The sequence below is a fragment of the Lepisma saccharinum genome, chromosome 9 (assembly GCF_977018435.1).
Source record: "Lepisma saccharinum chromosome 9, izLepSacc3.1, whole genome shotgun sequence".
NCBI classification, from domain to species: domain Eukaryota; kingdom Metazoa; phylum Arthropoda; class Insecta; order Zygentoma; family Lepismatidae; genus Lepisma; species Lepisma saccharinum.
The window spans coordinates 32889661-32913052 of record NC_139237.1 but is presented as its reverse complement, the minus strand read 5'-3'; the positions used below and the strand labels follow the sequence as shown (position 1 = coordinate 32913052).

The 23392-nt window shown below is 38.0% G+C and overlaps 1 protein-coding gene across 1 annotated transcript in view; it reads right to left on the bottom strand.

Annotated features, from left to right (window-relative positions):
- Positions 1 to 3191: 3191 nt before the first annotated feature.
- LOC145992606 (glutamate-gated chloride channel alpha-like) overlaps positions 3192 to 23392 on the bottom strand; it is a 32429-nt gene continuing 12228 nt past the window's right edge. The window contains exon 6 of the mRNA XM_083128959.1: positions 3192 to 3575. Coding sequence (XP_082985085.1) covers positions 3357 to 3575 — 219 coding nt within the window. The 3' untranslated portion in view covers positions 3192 to 3356. The remainder of the gene's footprint in view (positions 3576 to 23392) is intronic.

Below are 23392 nucleotides of genomic sequence, written 5' to 3'. Positions count from 1 at the left end.
CAGAACTCAAACCCAAAAACCTCCTGATTACAAGACAACAATATTAACATTTTGCCATCAGGGGGGGCTTCATATTTTATGAGGACTTAAACCCGAGCCTCCCGATTACAGGGCAATAAAAACCATGCACCACACTCTACTGGCTCTCAGAACCCAATAAATATCACTTCAAGATTCCTGGGATTTTGACAGAAAAACATACTATAAACAATAAGATGATAAGAGAACTTGGCATAGTTTTAAGTATAGGCAAATCAATCTGAGGAGAGCTCTTCCTTTCTGAAAAATTCCCGAGGGCATTTTTACAAAAATCTTGGATTAGGCAGGGTTCCACACTTGAGCAAAAAGCTCATATGGGCATGTTGAGCTTGTTTTAAGTATAGCCAAATCTGCTTGAGGGGTGCTCTTCCTTTCCTGAGTTTATAATAGGTCAAATACAACTACTGGAATGATGTTGGAATTGAAGTTATTCAGTGGCCAGCACGTAGACCAGATCTCAACCCTATCGAGCACGTTTGGGACATTTTAGGGAGAAATGTTCGCCATCGTGCCCCAGAGACCCTGCAAGAGCTGCGAGAAGTCCTCATACAGGAATGGGAGGGAATCAACCAGCAGGACATCGCTACCATCATAAGGAGTATGCCTCACAGGATGCATGCTGTAATTGATACCAGAGGGAACAACACACGTTATTGAATATGATCGGAATAGTAAAAAAAATCTCGTGAAGTGCTACAGGGAGTCACAAGAATATGCCTGAGATCAAAGTGGAAGAAAAATTTCACAAAATCATGGGAAATGTTCAGTGTGCACAATGACTGTACAGTTTACTTTACGTTACATTACGTTATTCATGGCGATTTGGTTAAATAAATTACTCTTTCTGTGTTAGAAATATTGTAGCATGAAGAAAATACACAATTTTCTGCAAAACTTATAATTACAAGCATGTCATAAAGAGTTTGGATTAAATATATCACCTTGTCTGTAAAATTTTCAAGTCTTGCGTTTTTTTTGCACCTCAGTATATATGAAATGCATTTTAAGGAGGAAGAGCGATAAAACTGTCATGCTGTACACAAATTTCAATGTCCGCTCTTTCAAAAACCAAAATCACTAATATACAAACCAAAGAAGATATCGACGCTTTATTTTAGTTAGACTGTAACTACGCAATGTAAAATAATGGGATTGAGTACTCGCCTTAATAAAAAGTTATAATTCTCTAAAATGGAACATACGTTGTTTTATTACATACTCCACTTGCGTATTTGAAATATAAAACTGATAATAATATTACCGAAAAGTTACGGAGTTGGAAACGTTATCACCACAATACCAAATACCACGCCCTTGCCTTGTAATCAAGGGGTCAAAGGTTCAGTATAAAGTGAAGGCGCACAGTGGTTTCGATCCCACTTGAAATCAGGATTGATAAAGGTCCAGTAACTCATAAATTGTAATGGTTTCTATTGGATTTGGTAAAAGGGATGTGAATATTCTTCCTCGTACCATTTAAATACTGTCCAAGTTTGGTATTTGATCTTTTCGGTACAGAAATTGTACCGTATTTATACGTCCGAACAAAAAGGTATTTGTCCACGAAGGTTTTAAATGGATTCCAAATTGATTCTATGCTCTACCTGTTCCTATTTAAAGTTGCGTTTTAAATAGATCCGGGAGAACGTTTTATATTGAAAGGGCACACTCCACGCTTGTAAAAAGACGTAACGCAGCGAAGCAATGACATGGCAGTTTTTCTATCATGAGCCACATTCATATTTCTTCCTTCTTGAAGCGTTAACTCAACGCGTAAATCTTATCCAGAATGAAAATGTGGATAATAGGTTTTAAATCCGCTTAACTGAAGTACAGTATTCAAAATACTTCCGTACGAAATATGAAGGTCTTCGACCACGTTTCGCCTCTGGTTCCGTCTTTTTCATGCTATTTTATAGGAGATGAAGAATTTACGATTAGATGAGAAATGGGGCAGCTAACACAGCATGTCCGAACGATGCGATCTTCAACTGCCAGTGGCACACATCTCTCAAATAAGAAATGCGCTTGTTGCCAACTCCGGTCTTGAAAGCCATCAAACAGCGGCGATGGGACTCAATGAGTTAACTACGTATCACCCAACAAAAGCCGCTTGGCAGGGCCTGACTCTCATAGGGTTGTTGCGCCTGCGCCATAGAGTTTAGTTGAGTTTTAGTGTTGCCAACTCTCATGCTATCCGTGGTTGAAAGTAGATCTTCAATACCAATCCCAGCACAACCTAAGATCTCAAATACAAGCGTCTGCGAAATCACAGAGAGATCAATGGTCAATGTGCATAGGTTCTCACCTGCAGTGCGAATGCCGGACATAGTGAACGAACTATTGAAAACTGTAGAATTTAACATATTGAGAGATTCATTTAGTGAACTCAAGAAAAAGTACATCAACAAGTGCATCAATTAGTGTAAATATTGTGTATATAAATATTAATTTTATATTTTTTTTCCTTTTCTCTTTCAACATAATTGGGAGATGCATATTGTACTGAACTAATAAGTGATAATAATAGTAATAAAAATAATACTGTGTAGATCCTGTAACTAAGTGGTCTAACAGTTCTACCCCACTACTCGCAAGTTAGAATCCGAACGACGGATACATATTTTTTTTTTTTTAACAATCACCCACACGTCACTCTTTAAAAAATCCAAAGAGAAAGTCGACCTTAGGACATATTGCATGTGTTTGCGTCCAGCAGCTGGATTAGACTTTCATACTCTCAAAATGTCAACGACGCTTTTCACGAACGTGGAAACCACGCTTGCTTGAGAAGAATGAACCACAGCTTTTTCCAACGGACTGGACCTGAATTAAAATAATAATAATAATAATAATAATAATTATTATTATTATTATTACTATTTACAACATGGATCACAATAATATCTTCCCAGTATTATGGTACCTCCTGTACAGAGAATCAAGTTAGGTCCAATTTCAATGGAAACTCTTTTTAACATTTTAAAGCGATGCTTGAGATTTCGCTTCCGGGACCGAATTAATACATGTTAAATAAATCTGTTCCTTGTGGTTCTGAAACCAAATACATTAACAGACCTTCAACAACGCTGCTTAAAATTAGGTCCAGTCCCGATCAGCCTATCTGTGCATAAAATGGCCTTAAACCCAAAACTAACACACTCACAATACCAAATATCACAAAGAAGCGTAGGATACAGATTGCTGGTACGATATATCGTACTACATATGTGCTACAACACAGTGTAGATATAGAATGTACACTGCTTGCATGTAACAAAACAGGTTAAATATCTTCATCTCATTTCCTCCTTCTGTTAGTTGTCTGAAGATAAAGCCTTCCATGTTTTGTTCATCTTGTCCAGGTGGTTGTGCCAATACCAGTAGTTGAACCCTATGAACGCCAGGGGGAAGATGATGAATGATGATGTATCAAGAATACCCTCTCGACGCAACAAGCTCTTGACGGATTGCACACATCTTCTGTTTTTCCAAAACTGCACCATCCGTCTTTCTCTGTGTTTTGGTAAGTGTTCCTGGAGATAATAAATGTGTTTTAAGAAGCAGATGTTTAACATACATTCAACTCATTTATACATTAAAATTTACTTTAACTCGAACTCAAACATTTTGTGGACAATTTCACACATGAAATAGCAATATCATTGTGGATAATATTGTTAGACCTTACTTTGATTTGTGTAAAGAAAAAGTAAAATAAAGTGCTCCCCTGTGCTTAGCACCACGCCATGAAGGCGTATAGGGTGTGTGGGGTTAGGGCCCTACACTTTCTTGATCTCGGCTGAGGAGGGAGTGGTGTGATCAGCACCACGCTCCTGGCCGTCTTTACCCCTTCCCCCCAAGAGTTTCACCCAGGTACCCACTCTATACGACGCTGAGTGGGCGCAGGAGCCGCTTGAACAGGTTGAAAAAGTTCCGGTTCTCCCCCGCATGGTAGTCAGAACTTTGATTTGTGTGGCTATACAATATTTAGAGGGCACTGTTATTCCAACACATACGTTCCTAGAGAGGAATACTGATGCTCCACTTCAGGAGCATATTTCATCGTCTGAGGACCAAAGGAAAGCAACTCCTAAGGCGAAGTGGACGCACATAGTGGTTCGGATCACATTTTAAACTGTAGTTCCAGTCCCAATTAGACTTACTGTGCACAAAGTGTACTTAACAAATACAGGAGATAGGTAATAATGTATTTTTAGGAATACGTGACTGCACTTTTCTGCTACGGATTAGAAGCAGGGAGTCGTAACGTAACGAAATGGAACGGTATTTTCAATTAAGGTTTCCGTTACGTTACAACCAGAAACAGAATAACTTTTTTCGTGAACAGAAACGTTACCTCAGGTATATGAACATTACGTTACAGGTGTGCATAACGGTACCGAACCATAACTGATCTCTAAAGGAGTAGGTCTTCACGTGACACTTTAACGTTACATCCATTGCCGGCAACCAGTAACGTTACAGGGTAAGAAAGAGGTTCGTCACGTATTGACTAGTAACTTTAGTGTGTGTGGAAAGTGATAGTAACGTTACAATTAACCAGTAACTTAATTGAGGTCACTACTGAAAAAAACGTTACACTCCTTTTTTCAAAGCAACAACGTTATTTATAGCTGGTATCATACAGACGTTCCGATGTGCAATACCGTGTCCGATGCCGTGTTCCGGAGAGAATAACATAGGTCTCTCGTATAATTGTGCTCGTTACTTTTGTAACGTTACAGTTCTTTTCCTCCACAAAAGTCTGTTTCGAAAAAGTGATACACATATCCGTTACGAATAGCAAATACCGTTATCGAAGGCGTTTTCGAAGAAGTCTCATAATTGTTTGATTTTGATTTGCTGTATTTGACTTCGCTTTTTTTTTGCCACTTTTGGCTAATTCTCGAAGATGGTGATTGGTGATAACAATATGAAATTGATGAATGCACACTCACAAACATCCACGCCCAGGCCGGGATTCGGACCCGGGACCCGTAGCGTTCTCATAATTGTGATCGGCAGCATAGTAACATTACAATATTTTGACACCTTGAAAGTCATTAAGTTATAATACGTATTTTCGTTTTGGATGTCAGTGAAAACATTAAATTGTAAAACAAAACGTTTCATTCGGCGTGACAGAATTCTGGTTATCGGAATTTACTGACTAACTATGTATTTATCACAAATATATTTCTTTTCTGCATACTTAATCACTTTACGTGAATTTGTTCTAATTTGAATATCTATGCAAGATGAATTTTAACATGTGCGTTCACTTTATACAATAGGAAAACAAACGTTTGTTGAAGGAAAACGTTTCTATCTATCTATCTATCTATCTCTCGCTCTCGGTTTACATGTGTTACATCAATTAAAAAAAAATACATTATGTTTTTCGATGAGAATGATTCGTTCTTAGATTAAAATGCTGAAGGACGAAACATAAAGGACCAACCATGGTCGAGCCAAAAAGTCATCCGTGCCACGCGTTCGTCCACATAAGCGAGAGGCAAGCTTTTTCCTATCGGAAGACGAAAAATAATTGCTTGCTGCGCGACCTTGAGAAGGCGAACCGAACTGATAGCAGCAGCACCACGCAAATCGGAAAATCTGAAACTTTGTACACGTGACCTTCGATCACGAAGCATCCGAGTAGACAACGCCCTGAGGCGATATGAAAGGCACTTTTAGCCAGTGGCGGCCGGCGGGTACTGTCAACGTGATCAAGAGATCGAAGAAAAAAAACCTCCGCAATGCCTTGGCCCCCCTCCTTGAGGTTGCCCCACTGGCCAAGATGTATATCCTTGTTTGGTAACGTGGAAAACAGTGTGTTTAAGTAATAACACACTAATACGATTCATCTTCACTCACTAACCTATCTTTAAACACTACAGGACACTTCACTAAAAACACAATTACAAGAGGAAGGGAAAGCAAATCTTCTCACCTTCTCCTCCCCCATGCACACGTATTCCAACTGGACGTTGAAAATATTCTACATTTGATGTAAAAAGAAATTGTCGAAATGCCAAAGGAATTTTTACTTTTATATTTTTAAAAAGTCTGGATGGCCCTCTAGGCGCATCTATCTATTATCAAAATGTTCATTTAACTTCGGAAAAATACTAGGTTCGTTTCTCCAAATGTTGGCAGAAAAGTAGATAGTACCTTTTTCACGAATTACTTCCCCAACGGGTCGTACAAATCCGTCGTATTTAGCGACTTATCTCTGAAGATGGCAACGGTGTCAACACTGAGAAAGTTCCCTCGCTGTGCTAAACGGGCACGGCTGGTGTCTTATGGGCTAACCCCATTGGCTAACACCACCCCCTGCCACCTTCTTCCCGGCTTATGGTGCAAAGGTTACTCGCTGAGACTTCACCAACCCTCTGCACGCGTTTCAACTTGGTTAGGCCAGCTCTTGGGTGGCGCCGACCGCTGCCTCGCCGAGGATACGAAACAGCTGGCGATGCAGTGAGGAGGTTGGGGCGGTTCATATCTAGTCTGTGGTTGGGGCGGTCGTCACGTCAGCTTGACCGATTGAAAGATTCGAATCTCATTGTCTGTAAACTATCAATGTATTAATTTAACAATACTTGGGCTAGGGGCTAGGTATGCATTTCTTCTGAGGGTAGTGCCATGGCACGGCGGCTCTCCCCCTTGAGCCGCCGCTGCTTTTAGCAAGTAGAAAATACGTATAAAGGATGGAATTTGTGTACGAAACAAATGAAACCGCGTTTGCGCAACTGGTCTGTAGCTAGACAGGGCCTTTGGACTCTGAAGTAGGCAACAATTGTATGGAGAGTGATTCTCAAAACTAAGCGAATAAAAGGACAGTACACGTATTTTACAAGGGCCCTCATCTGCTTACAATTTTGAAAATTACTTTCAGTAATTCGTGCCTTTTTGGACAGGAGATGAATTAAACTTTGTGGTGTGGAAACAGACAGAGCGCCTACCACGTTTGAAAGAAGAGCATAGGCAGACATTAAAGTAATTTTCAAGAATGTAAGAACGACAGTCGACATGGACATTGAGCAACGTGTGACTGAGAAATACAATCGGAACAAAGGACAAGATTCTTCAAGAAACAGTAATTTTATAAAACTTCCTATCATTAACTAAGTTCATCCTTTTATCCTCTTTTGTTTCTTCTACTTTTGTATTGTTCTTGTATCGCTTTTCTGCCACTTGTAGATAATCGCGACTATGAACATTAATGATGATCATATTAAATCTATGAAGGGATGGTTACCAAAGAAAACGCTCATGCCCAGGTGTCTACTCGAACTTGAAATGTTTGGTAGAGAGTTTATGAGTGGATCACTCAACGACTTCGGCTTCGAGGATACTGTTTCAGTTGCAACATGCAGTATAATTACGTTTCTACTACTCTCAATTGACCCAAGCATGTGGTATGTGTCCTTCATTTTACTTAAAAAGCCCCCTTGATACATGAGATACTGCAAATAATTTCAGGCATGCCGTCGAATTCACATTGCCTGGCACTTTTTTTAAACTAAGTAATGAAGTGACGTGTATATTCATATTACGACTAGCTCGAACTAAAAACTCTTGTGGAATACTGTGTATATGTTATCCTTGTTGAAGTGAGGAACTTCATATTTTGCTAAGAAAATATGTATGAAAAAATATGTTTGTAGCTACTAGAAGAATTCAAATTATTATGATGGAATTTCAACTTGCGTATACTCTTCATATAACGTGGTATATAGTTATCGCAGACGAGGTCTTGTTTCGCAGTCAATTTATTTTTAGTTGAGGAACTCGAGAGTAAGTTGCAAATATTTAATGACCCACGTTGTGGTGTGCTGTTCGATTAAGCAGAATTGGAGTGAGAGAAATCATTCAACACGTCAATTTGTAACTGTGAATGCAAGTTTTCTTTGATTTAGCGGGAAATCAGTCTGCTATTGTTGTAAGTAATAAATGGAAACATATACATTTTCTGCTCGAGTAGGAATCCACAGGCGTTATCCAATCAATCAGTTTCTGTGTTTGAAACTTCTGTCTAGGAAAGCTACATAAAATTTGCTTTTAATAACAGCAGCTTCAAAATAACCTATCCATTCTTGTCATGCCAAGTAATGTTTGATTTTGATTTGTTATATTTAACTTTGGTTTTCTGCCACTTTTGGCTAATCGCGAAGACGAGGATGGGTGATGAAATTACAAAATTGACGAAAGGACATCACAAAGAAAAATGAAAATGATGCATAGGCTGGGATACGAACTCGGGACCTGTGGCGTCGTATTGCGATGTGCTAACCGCTCCGCCACGGAGGTCTGCAAAGTTGTATTTCACCATTGTACATTGTTAATGAAATAAAAACATTACATATACAGTGGCTCACATTAGTAACCGAAACGTAGCATTTTGTTTCATTTCTTCACAATATTTCACAATTAACAACATGTACATAAATATAATCCATTGTGAAATATTTATACGCATTTATTAAAGCTATATTCCCTGTTACGTTTTTCTTTTTTTGTTTAATTTTGGGTGTTTCAGCACTTAGGCTATTTTGCACCCGCCACGTTATACTGGGTCCAGCCCCTTACCACAACAAATAACATAACTGTAAGGTCGCATAACTGAAATATGAAAATATTCTGACTTAGGTTAAAAGCTGAGGCTGTAAAGGGGCACTCAGCACACATGACAAAAAGCAGGAGAACATACAGAATTATACTGGCCAGTCGCCAGAGACTTGTTAGTCAGCAAAAGGCAGCCCAGGGTGTACTACGTGGAACTGATTTTGACGATTGGGTGTATGTACTGCGTGGAAGGTCACCCCTTACACCCCTGTTACGTTTTCAAATCTGAAATTAGTTATTTATATTTGGGTGTGAAAAAAAAGATCACTTTAATATTCAGACAAATCTTGAAAGCCTTCTGTTACTGTTACATAGTTTTTTACCGGTCAACTACAATGCGGGGAAAGAACAATTCATGCTACTTCCTGACTACATCTGTTATGAGTAACTGCATTGATCCCTGACTGAAGTACGAGAAAAATGGGTGACAAAACAAAAAAACAACATTTGACGAACGACAGCTATTTATATTTGCCGTATCTAACCAAAGGGTGTCGGTACGTGCAAGGAAATTGAAAATGTTAAGTACATGTAAGCGTACCGTGGGTAACGCAATAAAACGTAATGAAAAGCAAAATGAGGTAAATTCCGTATCTCAGAAAATTCAACCAAGATAAATGGGAGAAAGAAATGAAGGAGCTTCGGTATGAAAAATCAAGACCCTTTCCTCACCCCCACCCCCTTCTCAAACCAAGGGCTCTGAAAGCAGCTGTGCAACTTGGAGCAGACATTGGGACTGCTTTACAGACGGGATAAAATGAAATGTACTTCCGTTTTCCTACCAACTCAGAAGCGAGTTGGAAACTCTTCATTGCTCCTGTATAGATAAGAAAGTGGGGGAGGGCAGTAGCAGACAAGGCCACCACGGAAACTTGTTTCCAGCAAGCTTTATGTTGGAGTCTTGGCAGTTTGTGGAAGGATTTTGTGTTCTGCCTTCCCCCCCTCCTCTCTCTCTTTGGATTGAAAAACAGGGTGCGACGATTATGCGATGAAATACGGTAATATATAACGATAAAGCTTTATTTGATTGAAGATGATGATAATAATAATAATAATAATAATAACCCGTGACGCAACGGTCCGTGAGGGCCACGTCCTACCTACCGACTGCCGGCTTCACTTCCACCTGCCGAGGTTGGAATTATGGGGTGACGCGTGGTTAACAAGACAAGTCTTCAGCTAATCTGTGGTCTTCAGTCTTTGCAGGTTTCCATGGCCGCGTCACGCTACTAATTTGTAGCTCCTCAATTTCCTCACGACGGTGGATGGCCACCAACCCCATACACAGGCCGAAATCTCAGAACCAGGGGTTCCGGGTTCGAATCCTGGCCTGGCCATGAATGTTTGATCTTTGCAAATTAGCCAAAAGTGGCACAAAAAGCGAAGTATAATAAAAGAAAATCAATCAATAAATTGTTTATTGTTGGTTGACGTGAATTGTTAATATGCCTAAACTATTAAAATACTCTAATAGCAGGTTTTCTGTTGCAAATTATTATTTGAATTTTGAGGGCATCCATGACGAAGTGCTTTGCATACTGCTCTATGAAACCGGAGACCCTATGATCGATTGATTGATTGATTTGCTTTATTTTAATTCGCTTCTTGTGCCACTTTTGGCTAAACGCGACGATGAGGATGGTCGATGAAATGATGAAATTAATGAAGGGACACTCACAATGAACACCGAATGAACACAATGCCAAAGCCGGTGTTTAAGCAAGCTGTGCTAACCACTCTACCACGGAGGCCGGAATCCTTCTTAATGTATAGGAGAAATCGTTCTTTGACATCGAACTAAGAACAGTTAATATGCGTCACCTCGGAGTTATTATATTTTAAATTTCGAACAATCAATTGAGATTTATTCTTCACCATTATTTTGTCCACATCAAAACTTCCACACAATAAGATCAATTACACTAAGGACAACAGCATTAGAGTCTATGCTTTAAGGAATGATTAAGCACACAACGATGACGGAAAATAATTCACATGATTAAAGTGATGCATTACATCAGTGAAACATAAATTTTCGGTCATGAAGAAAGATTGAAAAACGCAGGGACACAATAATCGATGTGTTTATTTATTTTATTTCGCTTTTCTTCCACTTTTGGGTAATCACAAAGATAAGTATGAAAGGTGTGTTAAGATGAAATTTGTGAAAGGACAACTACAAACGTAAATGGATAGGACACAGTCCAAACCCCACAGACCATTATACTGACCTTATGTCATGACGCCAGATCCTCGTTAGTGTGCAAAATGCACTCCATGGTCACAATGACGTAAGCATTCGTAGAATTGATTTGTATATCATTCTTTCTTTTTTTCAGAAAAACGCGAGCTAAACTATTGCGCGTTCTGTGATATGTTCATTACTTCTCAGGAACACTCGCGGCCTTCAACCAGTTTTATCCTTAAACAAAATTGCGGGTTAGGATGTTAACAGATACTTCAAAGACAATATCCAAAAAATTACTTGTCACATACGCAGAATGTAAAACATTTTTATTTTCTCGTTTCTTCTACATCCTTGGGGAGTAAAGACGGCTGGAGCGTGGTGCTGGTCATATGACCTCCAAAATGTCCGAACTCGAGAATATGCGACACCCTACTGCCACAAACCCTTAAATGTGCCTTCATGGCACGGTTCTATACGCACGACGAACTTTACCTTACCTTTACTACTACTAAGTACTCATGCCCGGAATTTTTGTATTTTTGATCCCTCATTATGTCTCCATTGCTAACCTGTTTCATTTCCAGTCATGACAGCAATTAGTCGATGCAATAAAAATACGTCAAACTTAAAATGAAACAGGTGTCGGCGCGCGCGCACACACACACACACACACAAACACAAACTCAAGGAGAGAGAGAAAGGCGGGGTTGGGGTGGGGGAGGAACACAAAATCCTTCCACAAACTGCCAAGACTCCAACAAGACGCTTTGCCGGAAACAAGTTTGCGTGCTGGCCTTGTCTGCTATTGCCCTCCCCCACTTTCTTATCTATACAGGAGCAATGAAGAGTTTCCAACTCGCTTCTGAGTTGGTAGGAAAACGGAAGTACATTTCATTTTATCCCGTCTGTACATCCGAAATGGTAATCTGGCGGTTAAGAAAGCAACGATGAGTATGAGCGACGAAATGGTGAAACTGATGAAGGGACAATCACAAAGAACACTCCTGCACAGGTCGGGATTCGAAACCGGAACCCCTGGCGTCGTAGCGTGCTGTGCCACTCTACCACGTAATATTTTTTATGTACTCATTTTTAGCTACTTCCTTTGTTCCTTATTTTATTAAGTGTATCCGAATATTAATGTTGCTGCTATGTAAAGTCCAACGTTCATAATTTAATATCTGACTAAATTGTATTTTTTCAAAATTGTTCCACTTTGTATCACACATCTACGATACCGAAGATATTTTTTTAAAAAAAATTCTAACGTTCCTTCATTTAAAATGTGTCTGACATGCCTTAAAATGAAAACGTCTTATCTGGCCAAATATTCGAGAGTCTACCTATTTAGCGAAGCGTTTTTCTGTTGTTTGCGACGTGAACAACGTAACGTCTCGAAGGTAGTGAAGTATAAAGACATTTGTAGACATGTGAGCACTTTTGTTATCATATTCACTGATTGTAAATGTCAAATGATGGGGAATTGCAGAATTACGCCTGTTTATTTGATGGAATTCTAAGTGAAAAAGAAGAGAGGAAATGGAGATATTAATACTAACATTTATTGAACGTTTTATCCTGGATGCGAACCCGGCTTCTTAAAGGTAAGTGATCTCACTTTGTATTTGTTGAATATGTATTTAGTGTACACATTTGTGCCTAATAAAGAAGTCCAAGAAAAATGTATTTTTTAGCTAATACGTTTTAGAATTATTATTTTTTTAAGTATTTGTAGGTGTGTTTTACAACAAAAGAGCATTTCGGTATCAAAGCAGAGGGACACAAGAAAGAAAATGCAAGGGCATTAAATGAAAACTCCTTAACTTCATTAGGGGTAACATCTGAAATAAATAAATCAATAAATAAATCTAAGCGTACATATGGTGAGACATGAATCCATAGGGACAAAAGTATATTTTTGGTGAAATGGATTAGAATCACTGCGTGCACCCTAGAAAGTTTGATAAAACACCTCAAGTGTTTTTCTTAAGAGAAGTGTAATACTACCAAATAGGACCTCTGGCAAGAAATCGCTAATAGGCGGTGTGTGCCAAACAAAGAAGACGACGACAACCTATCTCCAGTTCTCAAGGGCATTTAGTGGAATGAGTGATTATAAAGTTTTATTTTGGATTTGTTCAGTAATATGGTGCAGGCGATAATCGTTCAGGTGTGTATATGTATATGATTAATTGAATTAGGTTATTTTACTTACCTTTTTGTCATTTTAGTATATATATATACTAAAGCAAGATATATATATATATATATATATATATATATATATATATATATCTTGCTTTAACCCACGGAAATAACTATTTCTGCTTCTGCATTTTTCAGCAGTGTACAAATACGCCACAAGCTGCTTCTACATGGAGCCACTCAGATTCGCAGTGTTCGATTTAAGGGAGGGGTAGGAGGTTAGAACTACATTTTACAGCGGAGGTAGATGAAGAAATTGGGATCCTTAAAACTAGCGTGAATGGGAATCTCGGTCTTTTACGATTGGTTACAATGGAAGGAGAAGGTTCTTCGCTATCCAAGGGAAGAAAGAGAAAAAATCCCGTTCGCATGTTTTTCTCCTTTGATGACATACGACGAGAATCTCACTGTCTTATTCCGGGCTGCGGAAAGAAAGTTGCGGTAAGTGCAATCTTCGGGCAGGTTGAAATGTTTCAGTTCTCGCCGTAAATTCCGTTATTTAGGATTTCAGGATGGGACTTATCTTAACTTGTCGAATCTCATAGCCGTCCTAGACCGAAGCCACCTTGATCGTGTTATTACTATTTAAACATCATAAGTGTTTTCTATCTTATAAGTTACATTCTTCCTCTCAATTGTTCTGCCAGTGAGGGTCAACGTAGAGAACGTGGTCTCGAAAAAGGAAACTGAAAACAGCTCGTCTAAATGTCGGAGAGCCTTAGTTTAGAGTGCAATGGGGTTATACGTCGTATAGAGCGACCACAAGGGGGAAAAAAAACGCCGAAAAGTGTACGCACAGATTTTCCTTCTTCCATTCAGCTCTGGCCATAAGAAAGCATGCTTTACTGTGCCCCTCTCCTCCACGCGAGAGTACGGTGCACGCGAGCCGCGAGTCTGCTCAGGTTTATATCCTTGTGGTCCCACAGTAGTTTCTGTTCATTTCTGCAGGAATTCAATCTTATCATAAAAAACTAACTAAACTTTTTGCTCTGATTGTCGTGGATTAAAAAAATGTTAGGATGCAGGCGAAAGGAAATGGAAAATAATTAACGTTTGTAAATTACACGTAGGATTGTGCACGAGTGCACTCTTGCTCACACATCACATTCTGCTATGAGCCAGCGTATTTAAAGGTGCTTGAAGACTATGGGCAGATCTTTTCATGTCTGCAGGTTTGCCTTGGGAAAATTCAAATGCCTAGTTTCAATACATTAATTAATTTAACTTTATTTGGGATTCTATGAAATTATTTGCATGGAGGTGCATATAGAAACGTTCATTTCATCATGTTAACGTTTGAAAGCAACTGATATAGTCTGACCGTGGGCAATAGTTGCTTCGGCATTTCAAAACTCGGCTCCATATGCATGTGTGGGGGGTAGAGGAGTATTTTATTTCCTATTTCGGCAATTTTACGTAGCTTTCCTACCTCTTCAGTTATTTACTATGTTGAGGTTGAATAGATATTGGGACAAACTCAATGGTACGTCCATACCTTAGCCAGGGTTTCAAATAGCAGCTTAGCTGATCAGTCACGGAGCAGGCAACGACTTTAGTCTTTACGGTGTTCTTCAAGCAGCAATTTTAGTATGGTGTCTTGATACTAATTTTTTCATGGCCATTATTTTGTTGGCCGTGACGATATAAGTTGTTATTGAACATTGTATCTAAAACTCAAAGTTTGCTGATTTACGTGAATGCTGAACTCTTACTCCAAATTGAAATGAATGCAATACTCCTTGACTACTAAAAAGTGATAGCAATACTTGAAGTGAAGGTCGGCTTCCCCGATGTCGCAGTGGTAGCGTCGTCGCCTTGTATTCCAGGGGTCCCGGGTTCGATACCCGGTGGAGGCACACAGTGGTTCGGATCCAATTTTATAAACTGTAGGTTCAGTTCCGATTAGCCTTACTGTGCATAAAGTCTGACTGTTAAACGTGACTCAGTCTTACAGATAAGAATTAGAAGTGGAAAAATGTCGATTTACTTCAAATACCCTTCAGAGGATTTTTTTTTTAACAAAACTGAAAACCGCATTTTTGTAGTTACGTTCGTCTGATTCCCGTAGGACGATAGGTGAAATACGTTTCCCGAGAAATATTTGAAAGGAGTTGTGTTAAGATGTCAAGCATGTAGCCCACAGCCATGCTGTATGATGAAAGCATAGAGGATAAGCCCCACACTTAATCTAGGTTCACAACAAAGATAGCGACTGAGAGGCCTAGCGTAATGAAAGGCAAGGAAAACTGTTAATCATTGGAAGAGACAATGAGTTTCATGTTTAGATCATTCTATCATATGTATAATTAATGAAATTGCTTATAAAAATAAAAAATGGTACAAAATGCTTCAAAGTAATTGAAAATATCGTCTCCAGGAAAAACCGAGAAAAGGAATACGCCCATTCAAACTGCAAACCTCGATTTGCATACTATATAGAAGGAATTTCCACCACATACTTGAAATTAGTTTGAGAAAATCTAAAATACGAGGAATCCCTATTCTCGTGTTGCTATTTCCTGTCAAATAAGAGGCTGTTGCGGTCTACTTCCGCGCTATACATTGAAGAAACAACGCTTTATACTCCGAAGTAGATACCAATGGTTCATGGACGCCCGCATTTTTTTTCAGGGAAGGGCAAGCAAGGTAGTTTTTTCCAGGGGGGGAAACAAGGTGCATGTCCTACACCATAAGTGTTGTCTTTTAAAAAAAAACATTACTTTAATTTGAAGTTATGTTCATGCAATAATTAACATATATTATTGTAGCTGAAATGACATTATATGTGATATATATATATATATATATATATAATTTTTGGTTGACTTTCATTTTCCAGGGGGGTCGTCCACCCCTTGCCCCTCTTTCGGACGTCCTTGCAAAGGTTCTATTTTTATTTCGCGTCTACCACTGTTAATCGCGATGATAAAGGATGCGATAGATGATGGAAGTGGTATAAAGACAATATCTTCTAGTCCAGGTTCTAATCAGACTTTAGACTTCGCATTGTATTACGCTAATTAATTTGCCACGGGATCGGCTACTTTGTGTTTGTCTGCTCATCAAATGATTAATTAGTTATTCAAACTCTATAGGTAGCAAAGCGATATAAAATAACGAAACGGAAAAAATCCACTTGACGTCTTGTAGTACTATCATCAACCTACAATTTCATGCTCACAAATCCACACAGGAAACTTCTTGTGGCATTAGTTTTGCGGAATGGCCTTGGGAAATAAAGATCGCCCATTTCCTTGTTCAGCTCTAGACAATTCAGGTGCCTTATCGAAGCTGCTCTTGAGCACGCAGGGTTTCTAACCTACTTCGCCGTAATTCAGTTGTTGTATCTTGATCAATATGCTGCATTGAACATTCCACTCAGAAATCCCATCCTATTCAACAGGGCGAGCTCACTACCATCCACTATGTGTAGGGTATTCTATAGTATTTTAATCAGGCGTAAAAAGTGCTGGGATTCCAATTTGTGACTAATCTCCATACATTAAGCATATTGTTATATAATGACAGTTAGTGGTCTCCATATATTTACGTATATGGGTATATTGTACGAATACACAAACTCGCACATAGATTTTACTTTGATATTAATTCTTTCAGTATGAATAAAACTATTTTCTTTATAGGGAGATCATAGTGGTAACCTAGAGAAACATATCAAGCGGAGGCATCAAGATAAGCTGTCATTTCTGCAGAAGAAGAAAATGAGAAATGCTATCTCTAGTAATCCGAAAGCCAATATTCTCCTAAATGTAAAGATGACCGCAGACATCCTCAGGCAGTCTTGCATCCGACTCATCTCGGAGCACGGACGTCCTTTTTCACTGATGAATGACCAAGCATTTCAAGATATAGTGAATCCTCTTTTGGAAGCGATGCCAGCTTCTGACAGGTGCGTATTTTCATCAATGTCGTCAGATTGTCCTTTACATGTATTCCTTAGTATGTTCACATTGTATACGAATGAAATTATTTTCATTGTTAGTAACGGACAGTCTTAATCAGTGTTCGGAAAGTTACTAGAGTCAGTTGCTTGGTTCAAAAAGTAGGTTCGGTGCAGCTACTCAATTTAAGAATAACTTACTTTTGCAGTTACTTTCTGTTGGATATTTTATTGCGAAAAATTGAACACACCCAATGATCATTAATTACAAGAAAATAAATATTTAAGAAATTTTATTTTGGATTTTATGTCTGTGGTATGTCATCGCATTGTAATATTATGACAACAATCAAGATTAAACCAAACACTGAAGTTTTAATGAGCAACTAGAAATGACGAATTGCAACAAAGCGTGGATGTCCTAAATTCAAAATGGAACGAAGCCCAGCTTTCTTGCCTTAGTAGGAGATTCCGAAAAAAAAAGGAAACAAAAGCGTCCAGAAAAGAAATAGTTGGAAGCTAAACTACCCCTCTAAGAGAAAGGCCCTTAAATCAATTTGACGTATACAAACAAGACTAATTATTCAAATGCCAACAACTCTAAGCTGATTTTTCAAAGGATGACGCTTGGTCCGCGCATAGTCCATCGCAGCTATTTCTGGCTTTCAAGACAGAACCCACTCCTTAACTAGCTCAACTACTGTCCTCGCGTAGCTGGGCAGGACTGAAATTTTGGAGGGCTCCCACCAGGAATTTAACCCTGGACCGCTAGCGCCAAATGTTAAATCACTAATAATTTGGCTACGCGGGAGCCCATAGTTGAAACAGTGTTGCGAAATTTAACTTTTTCCCCCAACGCTACAAATTTTAAAGTTAAAAATTTGTCTTAAAGAATAGTAAAAGTAACGTCATAAAGTTACATCTATTGCAAAAATGAAACTCTGCTACGGTTACAGCTACCTTCTTTAGTTAGAATTCCTTAGAAATTCATTTCAGGTTACTTCAAATACATTGATTTTATTGATCCAGCCTCATGTAATGAAGGTAGAGAGTTCTGTATATCCTTACAATGTTTAGAAGGAATGCAATTACGTTAAGTTAGTTTTTCAAATAACTGTAAAACTAGTTACTCACTGACATAATCATGAGTAATTTCAACTGCAACAGTTACTCTTTGAATAAGTAAACTAAGTATAACTGTCTGGAAAAGTAATTTTCTGAAGACTGATATGTATGAGACACATTTTTTCATCAAATGATATTTAACACACTTTTGTACACTCAAACAAAACTAATTAATATAAAGTTTTCAAATATTATGTCAAATTTTCCTCAATTTTACAAAGTTGTTACATATACAGTGCGTTCGTTTTAAACTCTTATAACACAGGTTAGGTCGGAATATGTAATATAAATACTGTATAATTGTCTGCATGCTAGACGTTACGGGACGAAAGTGCCGGCATCTGTCCCATATCACGTGCTAACTCTGCGCAGAGACAAAACAAACTCACTGTACTCCATATGCCTAGAGACAGGTTATGCTAACATTCTGTAGCTTTCCAGTGCTGGATGGAACTGAGCATGCAGTACAACTTATTTAGATATCCCCTATATACTATTGTTAATATATTTTAGAAAATAAAAAAAATATAGGTGTCACATATATCCTTTTCACAGCCTTAGGTATATCTGAATGAAGCAAAAAGACCTATTGCCAAAGCCCAGTGCTGTGACCAGGGAGGGTGGTGTTATAACTTCCTCATTAGTTCAAACTTTACTAAAGAGCGTTGATTGCATCAAATAACACTGTTTATTGCATGCAAGCTGCGTTAGTTTCTAGACACACTGATAGAGGTTAACCTATTATGGTTTTAAATAACAATCTTTTTCACTTTCACCAAAAAAGTGTTCTGCTTTCTCATATTTGTAGCATTTGCCTAGTTGATGAAAGCTTGATAATATAATTAATTCATACTATTTGAAAAATATTTTTAAGAATTTTAATTCTATTTTGGGTTTGAAACAAATGTCTTGAAAATTTCAAAAATCAAGAAACAACTTATCAATTAAGGATGAAAGCAAATTTTATTCTCTGCAGGTTTATCGTGAACAAGGAAGGTGTACGGAACATGCTATTCAGTCAGGCCCAGCAGATCAGAGAAACAATACGCGGCGAAATGGAGGGAAAATTGATACATCTAAAAGTTGATTCTACTTCGAAAAATGGACGATCATTCTTTGGTGTCAACGTTCAGTTTGTTGTAAATGGGGCTCTCCAATTGCGTACTTTGTCAGTTCAAGAGTTATTTGTGTCTCAAACAGGTAGCAATTTGCGTTACGAATTGTTGAACATTCTGGATAAGTATAATGTGCCCGTGGAGAATATATATAGTTTAACTACAGACACTGGAGCAAACATGATTAAAGCCGGGAAACTTATTGGGGAAGATCAAGAAACACAGATGTCTAATATTTCTCAAGACACTTACGAAGATGAAGATATTGAAATGGAATTGACGAGTAAAGATTATCGTCTCCAATCCGTTCGTTGCGCGTCGCATACTCTTCATTTAATCGTAAATGATGCTCTCAATTCCATTCCTGAAGTTAAGGATATTATTGTGACATGTCAAGCAGCATGCCGTGTCTTACGATCGCCTACAGCACGGCGTCAATTGAATGCAGAATCACTGCCGGTACCATCCCTTGATGTCCCGACAAGATGGAACAGCACAAATGATATGCTCCAGTCACTTTTTACACTTAAAAAGTTCATAGGGGATTACTATCAAGAGCAAGTTAAAATAAAGCAAGAAGACTGGATATACATTGAGGCTATTTTGACGTCACTGGAACCAGCCAAAGTAGCCACAAAGAGGCTGCAAGAAGAACAGATTCTACTTGGCGACTTCTACGGGATATGGCTGGAGTGTCGCCTTAAAACATCAACAATCAACACAGACCTTGCACGCCACATAGTAGAGGGCATGGACAAACGAGAAAAACAAGCATTATATGTCAATAACGAAGAGAGACTTCCATCATTATTTGAGTATCCAGGATTTCTTGCTTCTATTTACATGGATCCCAGGTACTTTTCTGTTTTAAGTGAAGAAAACATCCATGTGGCGAAGGTGTATCTCCAGAAGTTGTGGTTAAGACTTGAACACATGAAATCCTTATCAGTGTGTGGAGAGGTAAAGAAACAAGAAGATTCCAGCACTGAAGATGATGACAGTGACCATGTCACAAACTACTTAAAGAAACAAGATTTATTGCGGCGGAATACCATATCTGCACCAAAGTTTAATATTGCGTCATTATTGGACACTTACTTTGTTTCAACTCGAAGACTGAAAAGGACTGAAAATGTTCTAAATTTCTGGGAAATTAGAAAATCAAGTTGTCCCGAATTGTACATTTTGGCTTGTATTGTTCTCTCTACTCCTGCAACACAAGTTAGTGTCGAGAGACTCTTTTCATCTCTGAAATTCATACTAAACCCACTCAGGTGTAATATGGCAACCGAAATTATTGATGACATACTTGTTATTAGAAATAATTATATTTTCATGAAAAAAAATCTAACTAAATCTTCATTAAAAAGCAATCTCAGAAATAGCAGCACAGAATTGACTACAAACATTGTAGCAAACTTTGTGGAATCCAATGATACACCACAGAAAGATCTTGTACAACATGTTGAAAATGTGGGGAATATTACTGTCTAGATTAATAATGTATATAATTACTTGATTTTTTTTGTGATCTTATAGTTCATTATACATAAGTAGCTGTAACCAAAGAAAATCTTTTCAGAGGTTCCATAAGAAGTAATTTAATTAAAAGAACAATTTTGCTCGTACTTGTTTAATGTTTCCTAGTAATTAATAAATTTAGTTTTGAGTAGCTGTCTTACCTGTTCACAAAATTGCACAGATATACTGATGTTATACAAGAGTATGAAATATATTTTTATTCATGTCAAATTTGTGGAATTCTGTTTAGTTTTAAATTGACACCTGAAGGAAATGACAGTGTATTTGCTTTGTTTTGAAAGATACAAAATTTCTCTAGTTTTTTAAGTAATAAGGTATTTTTTTTCCTTGTTTTAGAATTTACCTTGGAATGATTAAGAGAATAATAAAGATATTCAACAAAATTTTAAAAACTGTTTCAATATATACTTTTCAGAACCTCCGTTCTATTCTTATGCTTATACAGTACGAATGCATACTTTAAATATGTGTATATTTACATTTTTTTAAAAAAAATTGAGCTTCGATGTTGTAGGGAGTTGAATATATGGCAAATATTGTTATTCCTTGGTTGGTGAACAAATCCTAATTTTTTTTTATTGTATTAATTCCCATGATATCTGTTTCTTTGTGAGAGATTAGTGTAAATTTTTAGATTTTTTATGATAAATTTGACAGCCATTTTAGAATGTACCTCAAAATGTAACATTTAGAGCACATTACTCAGGAACACCACTCAATAACAGACGTTACTGTTAGCCTCCTAATATGTAACCTAAAATCAATTCTTGTTTTTCAAACACGCTACTTCCTAAGGTTAAGTTTAGTTCTCTTGTTATAAAATTCTCTTAATAAAATATCAAAAAATGGCAACATCATTGTCATTATCTTGTCTAAGTAATTATTGCATGGCATCTGATAAATTATCAAAAGACGCACGCAAATGCAAATTAATGTACATTAATTACCTTGATGGACGCACGTGTCTGCCTGTGTGTGTATCCAAATCAGCATGTTACTTTCTAATGTTCTGGACAATGAGTTTTTGAAGAATGGAAACCGAATAGTCAATCACTCTACTACCAAATCATCCCGTGTAACAGCATGGAATGTAAATGGAGATGACAAATAGCATCCACATATCTTTTGAACTTGACTCATTTTGTTAGAATCAGTCGTTCCACATGTCTTATCGATACCTCAAAAATACTGAACCCACAATTGTAATATTAAAATGGGCTCCAATAACTATCAAAGTTTAATTTTTGCATGGCTGAGTTGGGGTCATGTAAATTCTTGTCCTCGCTAAAGTACAGTATGCGTACGTTACACAAGACTATATAAAAACAAAGTAAATTTGTTACACACACATAAGTGCGCGCCCGCAATTGCATAGCTGAAAGTCTACTGAACACACACACACATCAACTTTCGAGCACTAACGATGACCATTGCCATAAGCACAATCTCTGGCGTGTGTCCAAACATGCACTTCTATGTTCACTATCTAGTAGTAGCAATTTATGGTAGAAATCAATGGTCACTAAAAGTGCATGTTACAACGTCTGCCCACACCTGGGAGTTAGGAATGGAAGACATCGCCATTATGTTATTAAGTGTCCTGTTCAAAATGTCCTTACTTTTATTTTTAAGAAATTTGCCAGAGAACGAAGCGCGATAGTTTTCAATTACATAGAAAATGATGCACCCCCTCAGAGGAGTAACCACAAATTCTTGTCTGCGGGGGGAGTACTTGGATAAACTATTAATAATAGTAGTAATAATGGCACTATTATTATACGTACACAATTTATATAGCCTATATTAATACATTACATAATGAATTCATTCGCCCCACAACAAACAACAAAAAATATGCCTCTGAAATGTGTGCGCTTCTTCTCCCCCAAACAATTGTTCATACATTTAAGACTCAACTGTTTGTAATAGTCTGACGTACTTACTTCTTGTTACTTCTCCCTCTGGTAATTTACAATGCATTACAGAAAATAAATTGCTAGCGAAGCGATCAAGAAAACGTTTAGATCCAAATTTTTGCAAACTGAAAACAATATTGATTTAATATGGCGCAAAAAAATCATGGAGGCCCATGACATTCTCTTTTACATTTTTTTTTCTATTTACATCGTTCGGCGTCCAGGGCTGACTGCCGCCGTCCCCTATACATCGACCACAAGGAAAAAAACCTTGGGACGAAAAGTCCCCGCGCAGCTTTCCCTTCTTCCCTCCACCTCGGGCCATAAGGAAGCATGGTCCACTCTCCCCCTCCCCTACAAGCGGGAGTATGGTGTACAGGAGTCGTGGGTCTGCGCAGGTTGTTTTGCTCATGGTTCCACTATAGCTAAGGGTTTGAAATTGACAAGACTGTAAGAAAAGCAGATATTGCGAGCGAAACGAGCTAGACAATTTTATATAACTTTATTTACATTTGTATAAAGATATAAATCGAAAGGGGGCAATTGCCCTTCTGTGCCTCCTTGCAGATGCTCTTGACCGTCTGGAAGAAATAATGCACGAAAGACGTGAAAACTAAATCCGTCTTTAGTATCGTTTTGTCCTGCAACTCTTAGATTCTGCAACCTTTCTTTCCATAGTTCAATGTTTGCAACCTTACCCCTTAGAATTGATTTCCGTCCAAGGTTGAGG